The sequence below is a fragment of the Lynx canadensis genome, chromosome X (assembly GCF_007474595.2).
Source record: "Lynx canadensis isolate LIC74 chromosome X, mLynCan4.pri.v2, whole genome shotgun sequence".
Lineage (NCBI taxonomy): Eukaryota > Metazoa > Chordata > Mammalia > Carnivora > Felidae > Lynx > Lynx canadensis.
In genome coordinates this window covers 106,866,220-106,884,992 of record NC_044321.2, presented here as the reverse complement: position 1 = coordinate 106,884,992, position 18,773 = coordinate 106,866,220, and the positions used below count along the sequence as shown (strand labels likewise).

The following is an 18,773-nucleotide window of genomic DNA, read 5'->3' as shown; positions in this document are numbered from 1 at the left end:
CTGTTATACCTGTCATAACGTAATTCTGAGCCTATAACCGCAAAGGGTCATGATGGAAAGAACAGAGAGAGGCGCCCCAAGAACCTAGCACGTTCGTGTGGGGAGCTCGTGAACAGGCTCACTCTGAAAAAGGAAATGTTCAAAACCGTGGAGGACAGGATTCCGAGCATTGCGTCTGTGTCATCTGCAAATTTGATCATTTCGTCTTTGAGATATTTTTCCTGTCATCGATTGTGGCAGCCGTGATAATACGCATTGCAGACTTCCAACCACAGAGAACATAATCGGCCCGGGGCCCCGGCTACGGTGCTCTGAGATCCTTTGTCCGGTCTGACCTCTCTCCTTCGCTTCACAGGGTCAGACTTACATCGTGATCCAAGGCTGTTCCCAGCCTCTCCGGCTCTGCACCCCCATTTTCTCTCACAGGTGTTTCCTCTAATGAAATCTTTGCACATTGGATTTCCCGTCTCGGTATCTGTTTCTTGCAGGACCTGACTGACAAACTGATTAGCAGGGGAGCAGATGAGGCCTGGGGTCAGAGGCTTACTGTACGTGTGAGTAATCTTCCTGCAAGTTACCACTGAGCCATAGGACCAGGATACTGACCCGTGCCGATCCTGAAATACTCTGGGTGCTGATCCAACTGTACCTGGTCACAACTATCGGTCCAGCTAAGCTCCTGGGGCTGCCAGGAACTCAATCTGCCTCTCAGATACTGACAACTAAGACTTTACAGAAAATACTTTCTCTTTTAAATTGCAGGTGTACCGGCTCCCTTGTGGTCTCTGAAGCTAGCCGATTCTCCTCAAAGGCCAGCCTGATTGAGCAGCTACAGACCTACCCAGACGAGCAAATCAGTCCCTCCAGCTCTTTGGGCAAAGCCATTGCTTTCGATATCACCACTGCCCCTGCCAATAATTATAATAAAAGCCAACGTTCATTGATACTTAATTTGTGCCAAGCACCATGCCGAACACCAGGCACGCTTCATCATATTTGATTCTCATAACTACTTTATAAGGCAGATCTTATTTTTTTCCACTAAAGAAGTTAAGTGCTGAAAGTCACAAAACTCACAAACGGGGACATTTTAAATCAGGTCAATCTCATTTCAACCACTAGAATGAACATACCTGGAACACGTTCGAGAAAGTCTTTGCAGCCAGCCGTACGTGCAGGTCAGGACCTCGGGCACTAACTCACTTGACCTGATTGCTCAGTAGTGACCTTCCCTAGCCCCAAATCTCATCTGCGGTGGAAAGCAGAGCTGGATGGGGTGGACTTGGCTGAGGGGTTGGAAAGTTTGTAACTGAGAAGGCAGCAGGTGTACTCTAAGCCCAACGAGCCAGCTGGTAGAGAAGCAGGGATTAGAGGAAAGCCTGTCCATTTCACTCTTTACATTTGGGGACACCATGCTCATGAATGATCTAATTGAGCAGTCATGGCCGTGAAAAAGTAAACAATTTATTTAGGCAGGGATTTTTCCCCCCAAAAGACCGGAGTGATTTTACCCAGAGACAGAGTCCTCATTTGTTTCGTTAATACCACTTCATGGCATCGTGAGTGCCTTAATTGCTGCCATTCCTCCCGTGGCGGATGAAGTATCTGTTCTTTTCTGACCCGTGGGATACACAAGAATTAGCATAATAGCAGCGCCTCCGCCCCCGGCGGCAGCTCATCCAGCACCCGCCGAGGCTCACACGTACCATCATTTGAGTCAATTAGGTGCTTGTTAGTTCAGCGTGAGCGCCAGGGCTGTAAGGGATGGCTGTGTCGGGCGCTGGCTGCTAGGCTCCTGCCTCTCCCTTCCTCTCCGTTCCTTCAGTTCAGCGGTGTGGTCACTTAGCTTGCCATACTTCAGCGAGTGCCTTCCTGCTGATGGTGAAATCAAAGCTGCTTTCTCCTTCTCCTTCTCCTTCTCCTCCTCCTCCCCTGCCTCCTCCTCTCCCTCCTCCTCCCCTCCGTCCTCCTTCTTCATCATCACCCCTGTTTATCAAGTACCTACCATGTGGGGGTGGCATACATAACCTCAGTACTCAGAGCAGCCTCACGAGGGAGGTACAACCCCCATGTTACAGATCAGGAAATTGACTCTCAGAGCAGCGAATCATTTACCCAGGTTCATATATACCTAGTAAATGGCTAAGCTAGGGAAAAAACAACCAATGCCTATCTACAGATAGATCATGCTCTGTTCGGGATTTTAAGGCATGTAAAGATAAAACTGTGTTAGTTAATGTTATAAAAGAACATTTGGCAAATTACCAAGTCTAATAAAACCTAGGGCTAAAAGGCACATTGCTGATAAATGCCATGGTGGAGCAGAGGATGGTCAGGAGGAAGTTAAAGAGCAGCAGGCATGTCATGGAAGGCACCTGAAGAAGATGGAATTTTGACAAAGTTGGGAACGATGTGTAGGACCTGGACACACAGGGGGGGAAAGGAGTAGGTCCCAGGTGGGAAGGAGAGCAGAAGCCAAGGCATGTCGCTGACAAGGGACCCAAGGAAAGCGGTTGATTGGGAGCAGAGAGGCATGATACAGAGCAACGATTATCATTTTACCCTCCTTATTATTTCATGCAATTCAACTCAACAAACATTTACTTTGGGCCGATGTGTGCTAGGCACTGGCTTAGGCAGGTGGGATATTGCAAAGAGCAAAACAAATATAAATCTCTGTTTTCTTGGAGACCACATCCTATTCTAGGACCATCAAAGCATGTATCACCATGTCTATCTTGCTTATTTGTTCTCTTATTTCTTCTCCGATTCCCCCACTGTCCCAAGAATGTGTGCTCCATGATCCAGGGACCACAGAGAACGATTTTAGTTGCTTTTCTAACTTCCATTCTGCTGGCAACAGCTTCTGATTCACGATTCGGGGAGCAGTGCAAATAGGATTTTCAGCCACACGCTTGGACTGAATACGTTGAACTCATTACCTACTCCAGGCCCAGCCGCATTAATTTGCTCCCCCTCTTGAAGTTCTTCTGATTGTTTCAGAAATGGGAATATAATCCCGGCTTCAGCTCATCCAATTCTGGTAAACCTCAGGACGTTTGCTCTTCCATGAGTATGAAGATGTGAGGCTTGGGGCTGCTATAGCCGTTTATAGCCAGTAGGGAACCATCTGACCCTGCTCGAAGGCATCATGGAAAACCAGAAGATAAAACTGACACTGCAGAGGACAGAAAAGAGGGACAAAAAGAACCTTGGTGACCTGGTTGAATTGTTAGATCAAAACCTATTTGAGACTCACTCTGCCTCTGTACCTTTCAGGTATGTGGCCAGGTTGAGTTAGATTCTCTGCCATTGGCCACGCAAAGGTTTCAGACAGAGATTTTGTCTTCTTTTTTGTATTGCCAGTGTTTTCTCTAGAACAATACCTGACATGTAGTAAGAACTCAGTATTTGTTCAGTTGAGTCCTTGATGAACGAGTGAAAAACGAAGTGAAAGAGGAAGTGGCCCTTTCTTTCCTTGATGCTTTTAAAAATTAATAGATTTACTTTTTTAAAAATTTTGTAACATGCATTCATTTTTTTGAGAGACAGGGTGCAAGTGGGGGAGGGACAAAAAGAGAGGGGAACACAGAATCGGAAGCAGGCTCCAGGCTCCAAGCTGTCAGCACAGAGCCCGAGGAGGGACTCAAACCCCCGAAACCTGAGATCATGACCTGAGCCGAAGTCAGACGCTTAATCAACTGAGCCACCCAGGCACCCCAGATTTAATTTTTATGAAGCATATCACACTTGCAGACGTTCATGCGAAACATGAGCATATTTTAAAGGATATCCTAGAGAACACCCATGCAACTTTCACCCCAGTTAAAATGGAATGATAAAATATATTTAATCCATCTAAAATAACGGAGAAAGAAATACGGAACCGGTGTATAAAAAAAAAAAAAAAAACAGAAGAGCTGAGACCACTGGAAAGCACAAAACAATATGGCAGATAGAAATCTGAAGAGATCATTAATTATATCAAATGTAAGTGGGCTAAAAGCTCTAGCTAATAAGAAAGATGTTCAGGTTAGATTAGTAAAACGATCAACTAAATGTTGTTTATAAGAGCCACATCAGAAAGATAGAGACAGAAATGGTGAAATTAAGATATGGAATGATAGGCCATGAACATGCTAACAAGAAGAAATATGGTATAGCTAGCTTAGTATCTGTTAAAATAGACTTTGAGGCACAAAGTATTTCTAAAGATGAAGAAGGTCACTTCGTAATGACGATAAGCTTAATTCGCAAGAATAAAAAGAGAGTTGTAGATTTGTATCTCCTAACAGTGAGAACATCAGAATAGGGCCAATGTTTCAGAAACTCCCTCTGCTTCAATCACAGTCTCTCCTCACAGGGGGACCCACTGTGCTAGCTTTGTGCCAATTATTCCCTTGCTTAAGTTTCTACTAGTCCCCGTTGGGCATGAATCTCTGAAGTTTAGGGTGCCCGCCTTAAAAAAAAATCTTTATGTAAATGGAATTATACAGTATGCATTTATGAATGACATGGTTCCCTCTTTCTGTTTGTGAGACCGACCCATGTTGCTGCACGTACGGGTAGTTCATTCACTTTGACTGCCGTGCATCATTCCATTTTAAAATGTGCCGCAATTTCTTCACCCACATTATTATTCTCAGCAGCAGCAGCAGCACCGATGTCATTGCTAACAACAGTTGGGCTACTTCCAGTTTTGAGCTATTACAAACAACAATGCTAAGAACATTCCTGTGCACATCTCCTGGGACACAGGAGCACGGGTCTCCAGGGTATATACCCAGGAGTGGAATCACTGGGACCCAGGGCTGTGTCCACGTAGGTAACTGTTTCCTTTTTATGCTGATGTACCGATTTAGGTTTCCATCAGTGCAGGAGAGTTCCCACTGCTCCGCAGACTCACCAGCAGTCAGCACTGTAAGACTACTCCCTTCTTGCCAATCTCATGCACATCTAGTAGTCTATCGTTGTAGCTTTCATTACACTTCAGTTCAAATTAATTTCTCATTTTCGTTATAACCTGTTGTTTTGCCCCCTTAACGTGTTTCTTAATTTACAAATGTATTTTCCAATTATCTTTTGGTTATTGACTTCTGGCTTTATTGCATCGCTATGAGATAAAGTGAATTGTGTGGTTTTGAAGATTGAACATATGTTGAAGGTATAATTTTATATAAATGTTCTACGCATCCTTTGGAAAATGTGTATTTTATAATTTGGGGGGTGTTACAATCTCAACCCGTCTCTTAATATGATTTGCTATGCATGTTATTTAAGTCTTTTGTATTTTTTTTTTTTTTGGTCTGCTTGTTCCGTGTATTACTGAGAGAGAGATGTGCTTAAAAACCTTCCACTATTGTGAATTTTTCTATTTTTTATAGGCCATTTATATTCTTGAGAGGTTAGGAGATACAAATTCACACCTGTCCTATCAGTCTTGCAAATTAAGCTTATTGTTATTTCGAAGTGACCCTCTTCATCTTTAGAAATACTTTGTGCCTCAAGTCTATTTTAACAGATACCAAGCTAGCTACACCGTATTTCATCTTGCTGGCATGTTCATGGCATAACTTTCCATATTTTACTTTCAACCGTCTGTCTCTATCTTTCTGATGTGGCTCTTATAAACAACATTTAGTTGATCGTTTTACTAATCTAACCTGAACATCTTTCTTATTAGCTAGAGCTTTTAGCCCACTTACATTTGATATAATTAGTGATCTCTTTGGATTTCTATCTACCGTATTGTTTTGTGCTTTCCAATGGTCTCAGCTCTTCTGTTTCTTTTATATACCTGTTCTGCGTTTCTTTCTCCATTATTTTAGATAGATGAAATATATTTTATCATTGCATTTTCTCTTCTAATTTAGAAGTTATGGACTCTATTTGATGCTTTTAACGGTTATGTTTGAAGTGGCTATGTGCAGATTTAACTTACCAAAAATATTTTGATCATTTTCTTACTCTCCCAGACAATTACTAGACCTTGTAATAATAACTACATTTCTTCTTCCTCTGATAGAGAGATGGAGAAATATTTGCTCTCTCTCTATTTTTTATGTTTATTTATTTTTGAGAGAGAGAGAGAAAAAGAGTGTGAGCAGGGGAAGGGCAGAGAGAGAGGGAGACACAGAATCCTAATCAGGCTCCAGGTTCCAAGCTGTCAGCAACAGAGCCCGATGTGGGGCTCAAACTCACAAACCGTGAGATCATGACCTGAGCCGAAGTAGGATGCTTAACCGACTGAGCCACCCAGGTGCCCCGCTATATGTATGTATATGTATGTATATATATATATATATATATATATATATATACACACATACATATATATATATACACACATGTATATATGTGTATATATGTATATGTATATATATATGTGTGTGTGTGTGTATATATATATATATATATATATATTTAGTTCTGTTCTTTTGACTCCATAAAGCATTGTAATTATATAATCAGTATTAGATTCCCCACCTTGGATGGCTCTGAGCTTAATCTTTTGTCAAGCACACCTCAGGAGGCCATGAAAATTCATATTGAGATTCTCCAAGTCCAGTAAATGTCTTTAGTTCAGAATTACAAAGAATGCCCCACTACTTCTCTGTTCCAGCCTTCACTCACATTTTAGCTTGGTAACTAGTAACTCTTTTTCCTTGATACTTTGATGATGTTTAGAATATTTCAGTTAACATTTTTAGTTTGTGTGTGTGTGTGTGTTTGTGTGTGTGTGAGCGTGTCTGTGCGTGTGTGTCTGAGGCAGGAGGATCAGTCAAGATAGTTATTCTGCTCTGCTAGATCACCAGAAATAAACTTGGTCTTGTCTTTATCTATATAATTTCATTTCAGTCTCTTTCTTGAATTTTGGGTTATATCTGCTTCAACCACCTTTTAGTTGCTTCTTTCTTTCTCAGCTCTGAGTTTACTTCCCAAAACTTTCTTTCTCTTTTCTTTTTTTTTTCTTTGTCTCCCTCTATACTCATCTCATTCATGTGTCAAAAGGAAGAAGAAAAGACTCTCATCATGCATGAGCGTAATGATAGTGATGCACTTGAATCAAAGAGAAATGTATAAATTATGATATGAAATTATACAAAGAACCAGTGCCTGAAGCTGTTAACATCCTTGAAACTGTCCAAAGACCCCTTCAGAATGTCAACAGAAGTACCTGCCTACCTTTGTCATCTTCCTTTAATTAAACCTGCTTTTTCTTAAGTACCACCAGCATTCAAGAGAAGTAAAAATGTCTCCTTTCTATTTTATTGCAATGTTGTAGTTTTATACTACTTTTTCAACTGAAAACTCATGGTGTTTTTTTTTTTTTAATGTTTATTCATTTTTGAGAGAGAGACAGAGCATGAGTGGGGGAGGGACAGAGAGAGACGGAGACACAGAATCCGAAGCAGGCTCCGGGCTCTCAGCTGTCAGCACAGAGCCCGATGCGAGGCTCAAACTCAGGGACCGCAAGATCATGACCTGAGCCAAAGTCAGACGCTTAACCGACTGAACCACCCAGGTGCCCCTGAAAACTCATAGTTTTTAAGTTATATTTTGGTTAACTCCAGCAGCATATTTTGAAATCATTTGAGACTCCCCACAACCACTATGAATAATATTTTGGTGTGCCAGACATCCGACTTACAGAAGAATCTCAGGCTTATAATCTGTTTTTAAGATAGGATCCACTTATAATTTGGTTTTCTTCAAAAAATTGTTAAAATAATGTTATAACCACAGTAAAGAACATTTTAAAATAAAATGTTTTCAACCTCTGCCAACTAAATATAATTATTTTCATTTCCCCGCATTCCCTTTCAAACTTTATCTATATACTTACATAATTTATGGTTATAATCATGGCAAATCTACAATGCTGTGTTCTCCTTTTGAAAGCTTCTAGTGTTTTATAAATACCCCTTCCTGTTGTTACACAACTTCTTGTCTGTCATTTTCAGCAGCTGCCTGCTATTCTACCAAGCTGATATATTATAATTTACTTAATAATTTCCCCGTTGTGGGACTTTAAAGCCATTTCAGTATTCTTCCTGTTGTACTTTGATAAATGCGTTTGTGCATATATCACCAGACTGGGGAAAGTTGTGGAATTAAGACACGAATAATCCAATGAGATAATGGAGAGGTAGCAGTTCTCAAATACTTTTTGGGCAAGAAGAGTGTTAGGGTGCTACTCCCTCACTCTGGCATGCTGAATCAATGCAGAAGCCAGCAAGCCTTTAAAGTGTTGTTGTTTTTTTTGCCTCCAATCAATCAATCAATCAATCAATCGATTTCATGTTTCAAGTGTGTGCTTTAGCAATATCACCTTTCCAGTTACAAACTGAATGAAGCTCGGGAACATGGAACATCGAACTTGTAAGAACAGGCCTTTAAGGCCCTTGAGCCCAAGCCTCTTGTTTTCTAGATGAGGATACAGATGCCATCATTGACATCATCCTGCTATTAGTGGAGATTTGATTCAGAGGGGGGAAAACTCAGACTTCCTTACTCTCTGGTCCATTTCCATTGGATCAATGGTCTCCAAACTTTAGAACCACAAAGAGGTTGACAATTGGTTGGAAGCACCAAGGAGCATTTGGAAAATGGACCGAAAGCAATTTCTGGGTGCGTTCTATAGTGCTTGTTACCAGGTGAAGATGAGTCTTTTTTGTTTAGAGTCTCTCAAGTGTGTGGGCTCTGACAAAGGCTAGCACTAAAAGGGACATACATGTGAAGAGGCCACTTAGCATCTCTCTCCTCGCTGCAGTGAGACAGCCATTACTTTTCATTAAATAAGTAATATTCTGAACAATCCACTTACTCATCATTAAGGGCCATTAGTAGCTACTCTTTGTCACACATAAACCCTAATGGTGCTCTATCAAGGGTTTTACTAAAGAGTTGCTAATTTTCAACAGGGAAGATTAGTAATGCTGGAAGCAGAATTTAGATTTTCCTCTGATGCTCTTCTAAATATCCTCCCCTTTAGCCTCTGCCCTGGAAAACAAAGCAGCCACACAGTAATTACGGTGAGGCTTTAGCAGGAAGAACCACTGGTCTGGGTCTCCTCTCCTGTGGCTGCAGTTCGGGCTTTGGTCACAGGGGAGCACACTGATCTCTCAATTAAAAGCTCACAATACACTTGCCGGCTTCTCTGGTCTTTTTGGACCTCAGTCTGTCTGCGTGGAGGGTCAGGTCATGCAGTGCTTCCAGAAGGCCACAAAAGAATCCTCCTTTAAGCCAAACAGACACCAGCCCTCATCTGTCTCAATATTTCGACTGGAGAGATTTTTCCTAGGCAAATTCCAAAATGCAGCTGTAGAACGATTGGATTTCCATTGGCCATGACACATTGTTTTTATCTCCTGATGGCAAATCTGAGTAGTGGGGCTAGTGGGGTCCTAGCAAACAGGCATAGCAGAGAGGTGTGGTGGCTTACCTACACGACTTCCAGGTAAAATCCATGAGAAGTCCCCCCCACCTCCGCTTCATCCTCCCTCATCGTCTCTTCTATCCATTCCACTGGTTTAATTAGTGTCCTTTTTCAAAATGGAAAATTCCCTAGAGGTTGCAAAGTTTGGTTTACATTGTTTGAGTACATCATTTGAAAGTTCCAGCATGGGCACTCGTGCTATTACTTGGCTAGAACAGAGACAGGTAGGACCAAGTAATAGACCAGAGGAAATTAGGGCAGAAAAGTTTAAACATTACTTTCATTAACAAACCCATAGAAAAACATACTTGATTTCCTTGGCCATCTGGCCATTCATTAATTAATATTTTGCTTTGACGTGATAAATAACAGCAGGGTGACTTTGCATACATCTTGCTTCCTTTGCTGGCTTCAGGATTCGGAGATGATTCTGAGACTGTTCATTGTATATTCTCAATACATGTAGACATTAAATCCATCAAGAGGCAGGGCACTTTGTGTTGGCCAGAAGACAATTCCAGTTGCAAATGCTTTTTAATTAACAGGGGCTTTGTATCAGCTTTCCTAGCTACCCAGCTAGAGTTCCCATGTCTGGGCAGGTGCATCCTGTTGTGTATTACTGAACAACAAAGGAGAGTGCAAGGGCAGGGGCACTTCAGAAGACTGAATGAGTGCATGCTTCCCTGCTCTCTGCCTCCCGCTGGTCTGTTGCTCCTCCTGCTGAATCCCCCACATAAGACTCCTTTAAGCTCTGACTCCTTGGTTCATTCGTTCAGTCATACATTCAACAAATATTTGCCGAACACCCACCCTATATGGTGTGCTGTGGTTGGCCCAGCCACACAGTATCAAACAAGGAGAACTCACTGTCTGAGACAGAAAATGGTTATTCAGGAAATCATAAAGGTAAAGTGAGATGGATATTTTAATGCAAGGGGTCTTGGAAAATTTTCCCAAGTGGATTGACCATCCTTTCTCCCCAGTAGTGTTTCTTTCTCTTTTTTTAAGGGCCTACTTCTCTGATGCAAATGGGCTATCTCACCCTATAATGCCATGAATTTCCCCAGTGGATGTCACTGGCGACCGTGTCCACCAATTTGATGCGGCAAAGGAGCTCTACCAAAGCCAACAGCTAGTAGGATCATGGAACCCAGAATCAGGGCAGCTGACGCATATTATATACAGCACACCGTCAACTGGACTGGCAACTGGGGTCAGACTGGGGCAATGGTCCTCCTAGTTCCACATTTTACCTACTGGGCCCCACCCACCAACAGATGCATCAAAGCCTGGTATCTGGGGCCAATACTGACCTAGAGTTGAGAGAAGGAGGGACAGGAAGATAGTGAGTAATTAGACTTAAGGATCATAGAGTTTCAGATGGCATGATCCACCATCCACTTGATACTCATAGTGTGGCCCATGGCCAAACAACATCAGCATCAGCTGAGAGCTTGTGGGAAATGCAGAACCTCAGACTCCACCCCAGACCTACCGAATCTGGATCTGCCTTTTAACAATATCCCTAGGTGACTCGTAAGCATATTACATTTTGAGAAACAGTGCCCCACATAAATAAGTTTCGACCTTTCCCCCTGGCACCCACATACTAGATGACAATCCTGTGCAGGACATATTTCCTTCAGTGTCATGAACACTTCCATACTGCAAGTGACAAATGATTAAGAGCACTGCAATACACGAGTGCCATATCGGTTTAGAACTGAGCTATCTTGACTCCTTCATTTGATAAATATGAGTGAATTGCCTAGGTCCCATACTATGAGCTCATGGCAGAGCTAGGGCCAAGACCCCAGGTCTTCAGCTGTCCTTTGGATGAGTCTTGTATCAGGGGTATCCTGCTCTTCCCTTATGACCCAACTTCTCACAAACTATGTTTCTGTCATTTGTGTCTCAGGTTTAAGGTGCCAGTGGTTGACATCCATGCAGCTAACAGCTAATGTGATTACATACCCAACTGTCTTTGAACAGCTTGATAACCTTATCTCTGATGGTCACCGTAAGGCATTCATCTGCCTGAACAGCCTGTCATCTATAAAGACAATTGTCTTCTGATCTTGACCTCCCAGTTACCCTGCATGGAACTCCTGGCCCCTGGGTTCTACCTTGACCTCTGTGAAGAGTACATATTGCCCAGTAGTTTGCTTTTAACTAGCCATGTGAACTCATATCTCCATGTAAACATCCCCCATACGTCAGATTCCACAGTGAAGCACCCATATTTAGACTTTCTCAGACTCCAGAGATTCCTTGAGCTCTGGACTTTGAGTCTAGATTTTTCTGTTTGGTTCTATCCAAACTCCATCTCATATTACTAAGGCTAGATCCTGACCCCTGTCTCTCTCTCTGTCTCTCTGTCTCTCTCTTTTCAAGGAATATACAAATCACAGTGATAAGGAGAAGACAATCTGGAAAATAAAGATGACTCTTCAAATTTACAAAGGAGGGTGGTTACAGAGAACAGCTTTCCTTTTCCAAAGAGGAAGATAAGAGGGCCTCTTCCCTATGTTAAGGGCATAATTCAATATCATCCAGACTGATTTAGTATTGAAAGACTTTACATTCCCAAAGGTCAACATTTTTAAAAGAGAAGATGGTAGGTTGATGGTATCTTAATTTCAAAGCAATTTATTTTCTCTCAAATCTCAATATTTTTGCTATCAATGAGGAATGTGTCCTTGAACACAGTTCCAGCAAACATGGCAATGTCCCCAAATTGCCTCATTTGCATTTGGGTCCCAAGGCCTGCTCCAGGTGACTTGAGAAATAAATGAAACTGATCTAGAACATTCTTCTTCCACAATCACTTCTCTTGGGGTTGCCCCTTTGGGTAATGGTTCCCTTTTATTTGGTTTTCAATGCTCTCTCTTTGCCAGTTTTCTCCCCAGCAAACAGAAAGCCACCTGCTGAAAATATCCAATGCCATGTAACCTATTGCTAGAGTATCTTCACATGAAAAGACCCACGGAGAGGACAAAACTTAGCCCAAAGGAATGGTTGCTTAAGCTGGAACCTGAAGCTTCAAAGATGGACGAGAATGACACCTGCCCCACCTTGCTTCATAAGGGGATTAGTAAGGAAAAATTAGGTCAGAGATGTTAAAGTGCTTTTGACACAAATCAAATCAAGGCTTTGATTTTTCCCAATCTAATACAGCCCTGCCTTAGGGTCAGTTTCTGCCTCAAACTGCCCATTTTTCAAAATGAGAATACTGGACTTTCATACTTCCTTGCAAGGCTGCTGGGTGCAAAGGAAACAATTGTGTTTTGTCTAATGTCATTGGATCAAAAATGTTTGAGACAATTGCCTTAATAGGACCAGTGGCATCACAGAAAGAACAACTAGTTGTTCTCAGCCTGCATTTCAGATAAGTCTTGAGCTAATGAATGATCAAGCAGGTGAAAATTCGGCACCATAGAACCACTCACCAGAGAAATGAACACTCTTGCGTTTGATGGCAAGAGGATAGAAACAGTTTTATTTTAAGAATAGACGTCAACGCTGTTTGCTGGGTTTCTATTCTCAAAGCTAACCCAGGTGCCTTCAGAGGACAAAGGGAGTGGCTCCATGGTACTGTTTCTGGAGGCATGGTCTTTGGACCCACTGCATCCGAATCATGTGCTTATTACGAATGTAGATTCTTGGCTGAAGCATCTTGCCAAACCCAGTGATTCAGGATCTCTTGGGGTAGGACCAAGAAAGCCATATGTTAAACAAAAAGATGACTCTCTAGCATACTAACATATATGACTCACAACCACCAGTGGATTGAATTCCTATATTACTACAGGGCAGTGGTTCTCAGCCCTGGCCACACACTAGAAGGACTAATAAAAAACACCTGTGGCCAGTCCTACCCCAAACCAATTAAATGAGATTTTCTGGAGATGAGGCCCTGACATCTGCATTTTTAAAGCTCTTCTGGTGATTTTAGGTGTGCAGTCAGGGCTGGGAACCACTGAAATAGGGCTCGCTCCCCTACTTCCCCTTGGGATGCAAGGGAACTACTCAAGGGCACCCACAGAACAGGTACACTGACTCCTAGCCCTTCTCAAGTTTCTTTTCTGCCAACGCATTAAGGGCCATAAGAATCTAAAGAGTACCTAAAATGTGCTATACACTGAGGAACTCAGCAATTAAACAGAAATAGACTACTCTCAAGGAGCCCACAGTCCAGTGGAAGAGACAGACTCAATTACAAAAGGTAAGTACAAGAAGCAATAATCTCTCTAGTTTCTCCTGCTGGTCCTTATTTTAAGGACCTTGCTCTGGGGTGCTTGTCTGGCTGCGTGGGTAGAGCATGTGACTCTTGACCTTGGGGTTGTGAGTTCAAGCCCCACATTGGGTGTACAGATTACTTAAAAATGAAATTTTGCAGGGTTGTGGGGGGGGAGGACTTTGCTCTCCACACACCTGAGAATTACTTGCTTATGGGGATCCCTTGCTTTACCCTTCCACTATCTGCTTGTTCAAAGCATCTTTTAAAATATCTGATTTTGTGGGGTGTCTGGGTGGCTCAGTTGGTTGAGCATCCGACCCTTGAAATTGGCACAGGTCATGATCCCAGACTCATGGAATTGAGTCCCACGTCAGGTTCTGTGCTGAATGTGGAGGCTCCTTAAGATTCTCTCTCCCTCCCTCTGCCCCTCTCCCCTACTGGTGCTCGCGCTCTCTCTCTAAATTAAAAAAAAAAAAAAAAAGTTTAAAAAATCTGATTTTGAGCATCCCTAAAAGGCATTGTAGTTCTTAAGATACTTGGAACCTATGTGAGTTTCTATCCAGATCCTGAAGATTTCCTCTGACATGAGTTACAGACTATGAAGTCTCATCCTTTGGTACATGCCTGTGTTAGCCCGTGAATGTCGTAGCATAATGGTGGTAGACTGACAAGTCCTGACTTGTGGAGTTAAGGAGTAAGCTGCTGTTCCCTCTGCTAAAAACATGCCTTTATCTCTGAATTCAGAAAGAAAGTATCTTTCTTGAAATAATTTTATTGGAATCTATCTGGAGATAATAGAGCTTTTAGGCAGGTATTCTGGTTCAGGCTAATGTATGAAATAATGTATAATCTACCCCTCTCCTATAAAAGGGCTCAGTTAAAGTTAGGATTTTGCTCTTAATCATCTAATGCAGAAAACAAGGCATGGCCAATGGACAGCTCCAAGTATCAAAATGTGATCTCCTTAAACTCACAGGCTAGTTTTTTAAAATGTTAGCTTTTGCTCCTTTCCCTTCCTGTAATAATTTACTTTTTATAATTTATCAGCTGATAAATGATTTGAGAACTGTTAAGTCATGTCCTACATGACACCAACAGGTATTCTTGTCATAAAAAGGAAGAAGAAAGTTTTCAGTGACCATGGCCTTATTTGACATTTAAAGGAGCCACAAGTGAACCTTTCACATTTTATTTATTGTATTCATATGTTCTCAGTCCTACTGTGATCTGGTATACCTTTCTGAAACCTAGTTTTTGGAGAAAAAAAATTGAACTCCAACTTGGAAATGGTGATGGAGGGGGAAGTAGCAGCACCAGATCCAAGATGGCGGCCAGCAGGAGGCTGATGAAGGAGCTTGAAGAAATCCGCAAATGTGGAATGAAAAACTTCCGTAACATCCAGGTTGATGAAGCTAATTTATTGACTTGGCAAGGGCTTATTGTTCCTGACAACCCTCCATATGATAAGGGGGCCTTCAGAATCGAAATCAACTTTCCAGCAGAGTACCCATTCAAACCACCGAAGATCACATTTAAAACAAAGATCTATCACCCGAACATCGATGAAAAGGGGCAGGTCTGTCTGCCAGTAATTAGTGCTGAAAACTGGAAGCCAGCAACCAAAACCGACCAAGTAATCCAGTCCCTCATAGCACTGGTGAACGACCCCCAGCCCGAGCACCCACTTCGGGCTGACCTAGCTGAAGAATACTCTAAGGACCGTAAAAAATTCTGTAAGAACGCTGAAGAGTTTACAAAGAAATACGGGGAGAAGCGACCTGTGGACTAAACTCTGCCGCGACTGATTCCAGCGAGTGTGAGCGGAGATCCCGAGCAGCGCATTCAGACACCCCGCAAAGCAGGACTCTGTGGAAAATTGACACGTTCCGCCGCCTGGCGTTTGCTTGTGGCAGTTACTAACTTTCTACAGTTTTCTTAATCAAAAGTGGTCTAGGTAACCTGTAAAGAAAGGATTAAAAATTTAAGATGTTCTAAAAAAAAAAAAAAAAAAAAAAGGAAATGGTGATGGCTTGCCTGGAACAGATAATGCAGTCTCCTAGTTTCTTATCTAACATTGAAGCACATTCTCTTTATTTATACCCATTTAGGGAATGGTTCCAGTGTTAATCAGTAGCAATTTGAAATTCCTCAACTAACTGGAGGAAACGTGGCATTAATACTTGATTGCAGAAGTAACGGCTGTGGCAACAGATCTAGGCATAATTATAAACTGGGCAGAAGGGCTCACTTGGGGTGAGCTAGCACTCGCGAATATGCAGGAAATTAATAAACCTGGCTAAAGACAAATAGTAAGGAACTTATTCTGAAAGCCCTTTGAGCAGAAGGCAAAGGGATTATTTTTATTGCCTACAAGTACAAGAACAATGATTAGCCTTTCTGCCTTCATTTGCTCCATTAGCTACGTTATCATACACGGTTAGCAGCAGTGGTAGAGAAGGGAGCTGCTCACGCACAAAATAAACATTCTAAATCCCAAGGTCGTCAATTATAAACATTAAATGTGCCAATGGGGGTTTTTAACAGCTTTATTGAGATGTAATACCGTCCAGACTATATACCTACAGTATAGTTCGCCGTCAAAACGTACCATTCAGTTTTGTACATATTCACTGACTTGTACAATCATCACCACTATTTAATTTTAGCACATTTGTATCATTCCAATAAAAAACCGCATACCTATTAAGCAGTAACCTTCCAACCTCTTCCCCACTTAGCGCCTGGCAGCCACCAATCTACTTTTTGTCCCTGTAGATTTGCCTATTCTGAATGTTTGAGATAAGTGGAATCATATAATACATGACCTTTTGTGTCTAGCTTCTTTCACTTAGCATAATTTCTTCAAGGTTCATCCATATTATATCAGCTCTTTATTCCTTTTAATGGATGAATAATAGCCCTTGTATGGATATACCACATTTTGTTTATCCATTCATTAGCTGATGGGCATTTGGGTTGTTAACAACTTTTTGTCTGTTACGAATAGCGCTGCTATGAACATTTGTGTACAAGTTTTTGTGTGGACATACATCTTCATTTTTCTATATACCCAGAATTGTAATTGCTGGCTCATGTGGTAACACCATGGTTAGCATTTTAGCTAATGAGTTCTTTTTTTTTTTTTTTTTTTTTTTTTTTTTTTTGAGAGAGAGAGAGAGAGAGAGGCTCAAACTCGCGAAATGTGAGCTCATGACCTGAGCCGAAATCAAGAGTCAGACACTTAACCAACTGAGCCACCCAGATGCTCTGGCCAATGAGTTCTTTAAGCCATGTTTTTTAAGCATTCTTTTCTAAGTTTATTTGAATTTAAAGAGACTGTAGATGAATATGCTGTGTGGGCTTAACTGAGGCTAATTTTTTTCTTGATACCATTTGTGTGAGCAAATTTGATGATTCCCTGGATATTCTTCCCTTAATATGAATTTGCCTGGAGAAGAGGGAAGAAGAAACTAGCTTTTCCCATTTGACAGGTAAGTAATCTGCTATGTTTCTAGTTGTTATGGCCACAGATATGACAATATCGGAGTTTGGGGGTCCCACTAAAAAGTGTAGTCAAGTCAGACTGAAATGGAATGAAGTCAAAGCAATAGCAGTTAGGAGGGTTTGAAACTAATCATTGAAACGATGGGGCCACCTTTTGGGCTCATTGCTCTTTTATGACAATTTTGGTGGCTGGTATTTAGCCAATAGCAAAGCATATTTATGTAACACATTAGTATGTGCCTGGCCCTGCGCTAAGTGCTTTACATGCATCATTTCATTAAGCCCATTTTACAGCTGGGGAAACTAAAGCCTAGAAATTAACTAACTAACTCAAGGTAGCACTTATAACAAGTAACATTTGAAACCCAGGTGTGCCCGAATCCAGAGTCCACACTTTTAACTACCTAACTTCACAGCTACTGAGTCTTCTAGCCCCACCCAAGGCTCTTAGAAGGTTGTTTTTTTTCTCCCACACCCCAATTTCCAAGTGATAATGGAGGCGGGTGGTCTCAAAATGGCCCTCTTCTTTCCTAGTTGTACCATATAATGCTTAGATAAAACATCTCTTATACCTCCTTTCTGATGCCACTGAACATCTCCCTCTGATTCTATCAAGCAGTAATGGAACTGGTTTATGATCTCTCAAGCATCATTGGATACGATCAGAATGGTTTGAAATAGTTTACTTTGACATCAGTCATTGCACTCACCTAGCACAGACCTCATTCTTTTCCTATCCAAACAAGAATTCATCTTTAGGCCAGCCCCATTGTTATAAGCCCTGAAACAGTGTTCCTCTAAGTTACTAAAAGCCACTCTTCCTTTCTCTTCCTCAGACTGTGTTCAAGGTAGAAACATAAGTGGCAGAGCCAGAATTTAATGATTCATCTGACCCCCAGGGCCCATGTTCTTTCCACTACATTAAGCTGCTTTCCAAGTTCAAAGCTGCCATCCTCACAAGCCCGTGGAAATGCTCCCCAAATCCAAACCACCTCTTCCTAGTGGTGCGTTCATTCCAAGAAGCAACAGGAAATGTCTTCCATGCTTTTCTTTACCAGGAAGATTTTGTTATGTCATTCAGAATCAGGTTCATTCTACTAACCACAGCAGTAAGATATTTACATTCATCACTTTCTTTTCTTGAAGACTCTTCTAGGATGATCACATAGGATACTACATCTAGCTTCTCACTAATTACACAGAAGTCTTCCTGTTCAACTGTCAGTGTATCTTAATCTGAGGATAGGAATGCTAACACCTTATTCCCGTCTTCAAACATCTAAGACTGTTGTGTGCGATCATTCTTGATCTTCTGGTTTTATCCAGCCTTGGTTGTATTATCCAGCCTTGGTTTTATCCAGCCTTGGTTGTACTAGAGCAGAGAGTTCATTTTCTTTTGATATTTAATCTGTATGTAGTTCTCTACTCACTACCTAGAATCAGATATGTCCATTTTCAAACAAAGAGCTTGGAGTTACAGGTGTAGGATGGGGACGGTTGTCAAGGAAAGGGAAGAGGAATTTCAACATTTTGAACTCCCAAACGATGGAGAAAATGCTGTGATGCTTGTCAACATCACATAACTGTCAA

At 41.7% G+C, this 18,773-nt stretch overlaps 1 protein-coding gene across 1 annotated transcript; it reads left to right on the top strand.

Annotated features, from left to right (window-relative positions):
- The first annotated feature begins 14,982 nt into the window (after positions 1-14,982).
- Positions 14,983-15,659, top strand: LOC115507548 (ubiquitin-conjugating enzyme E2 L3). The gene has a single exon (XM_030305969.1). The coding sequence runs from the start codon at positions 15,004-15,006 to the stop codon at positions 15,466-15,468; it is 465 nt and encodes a 154-aa protein (XP_030161829.1). The 5' UTR covers positions 14,983-15,003; the 3' UTR covers positions 15,469-15,659.
- Positions 15,660-18,773: the final 3,114 nt, after the last annotated feature.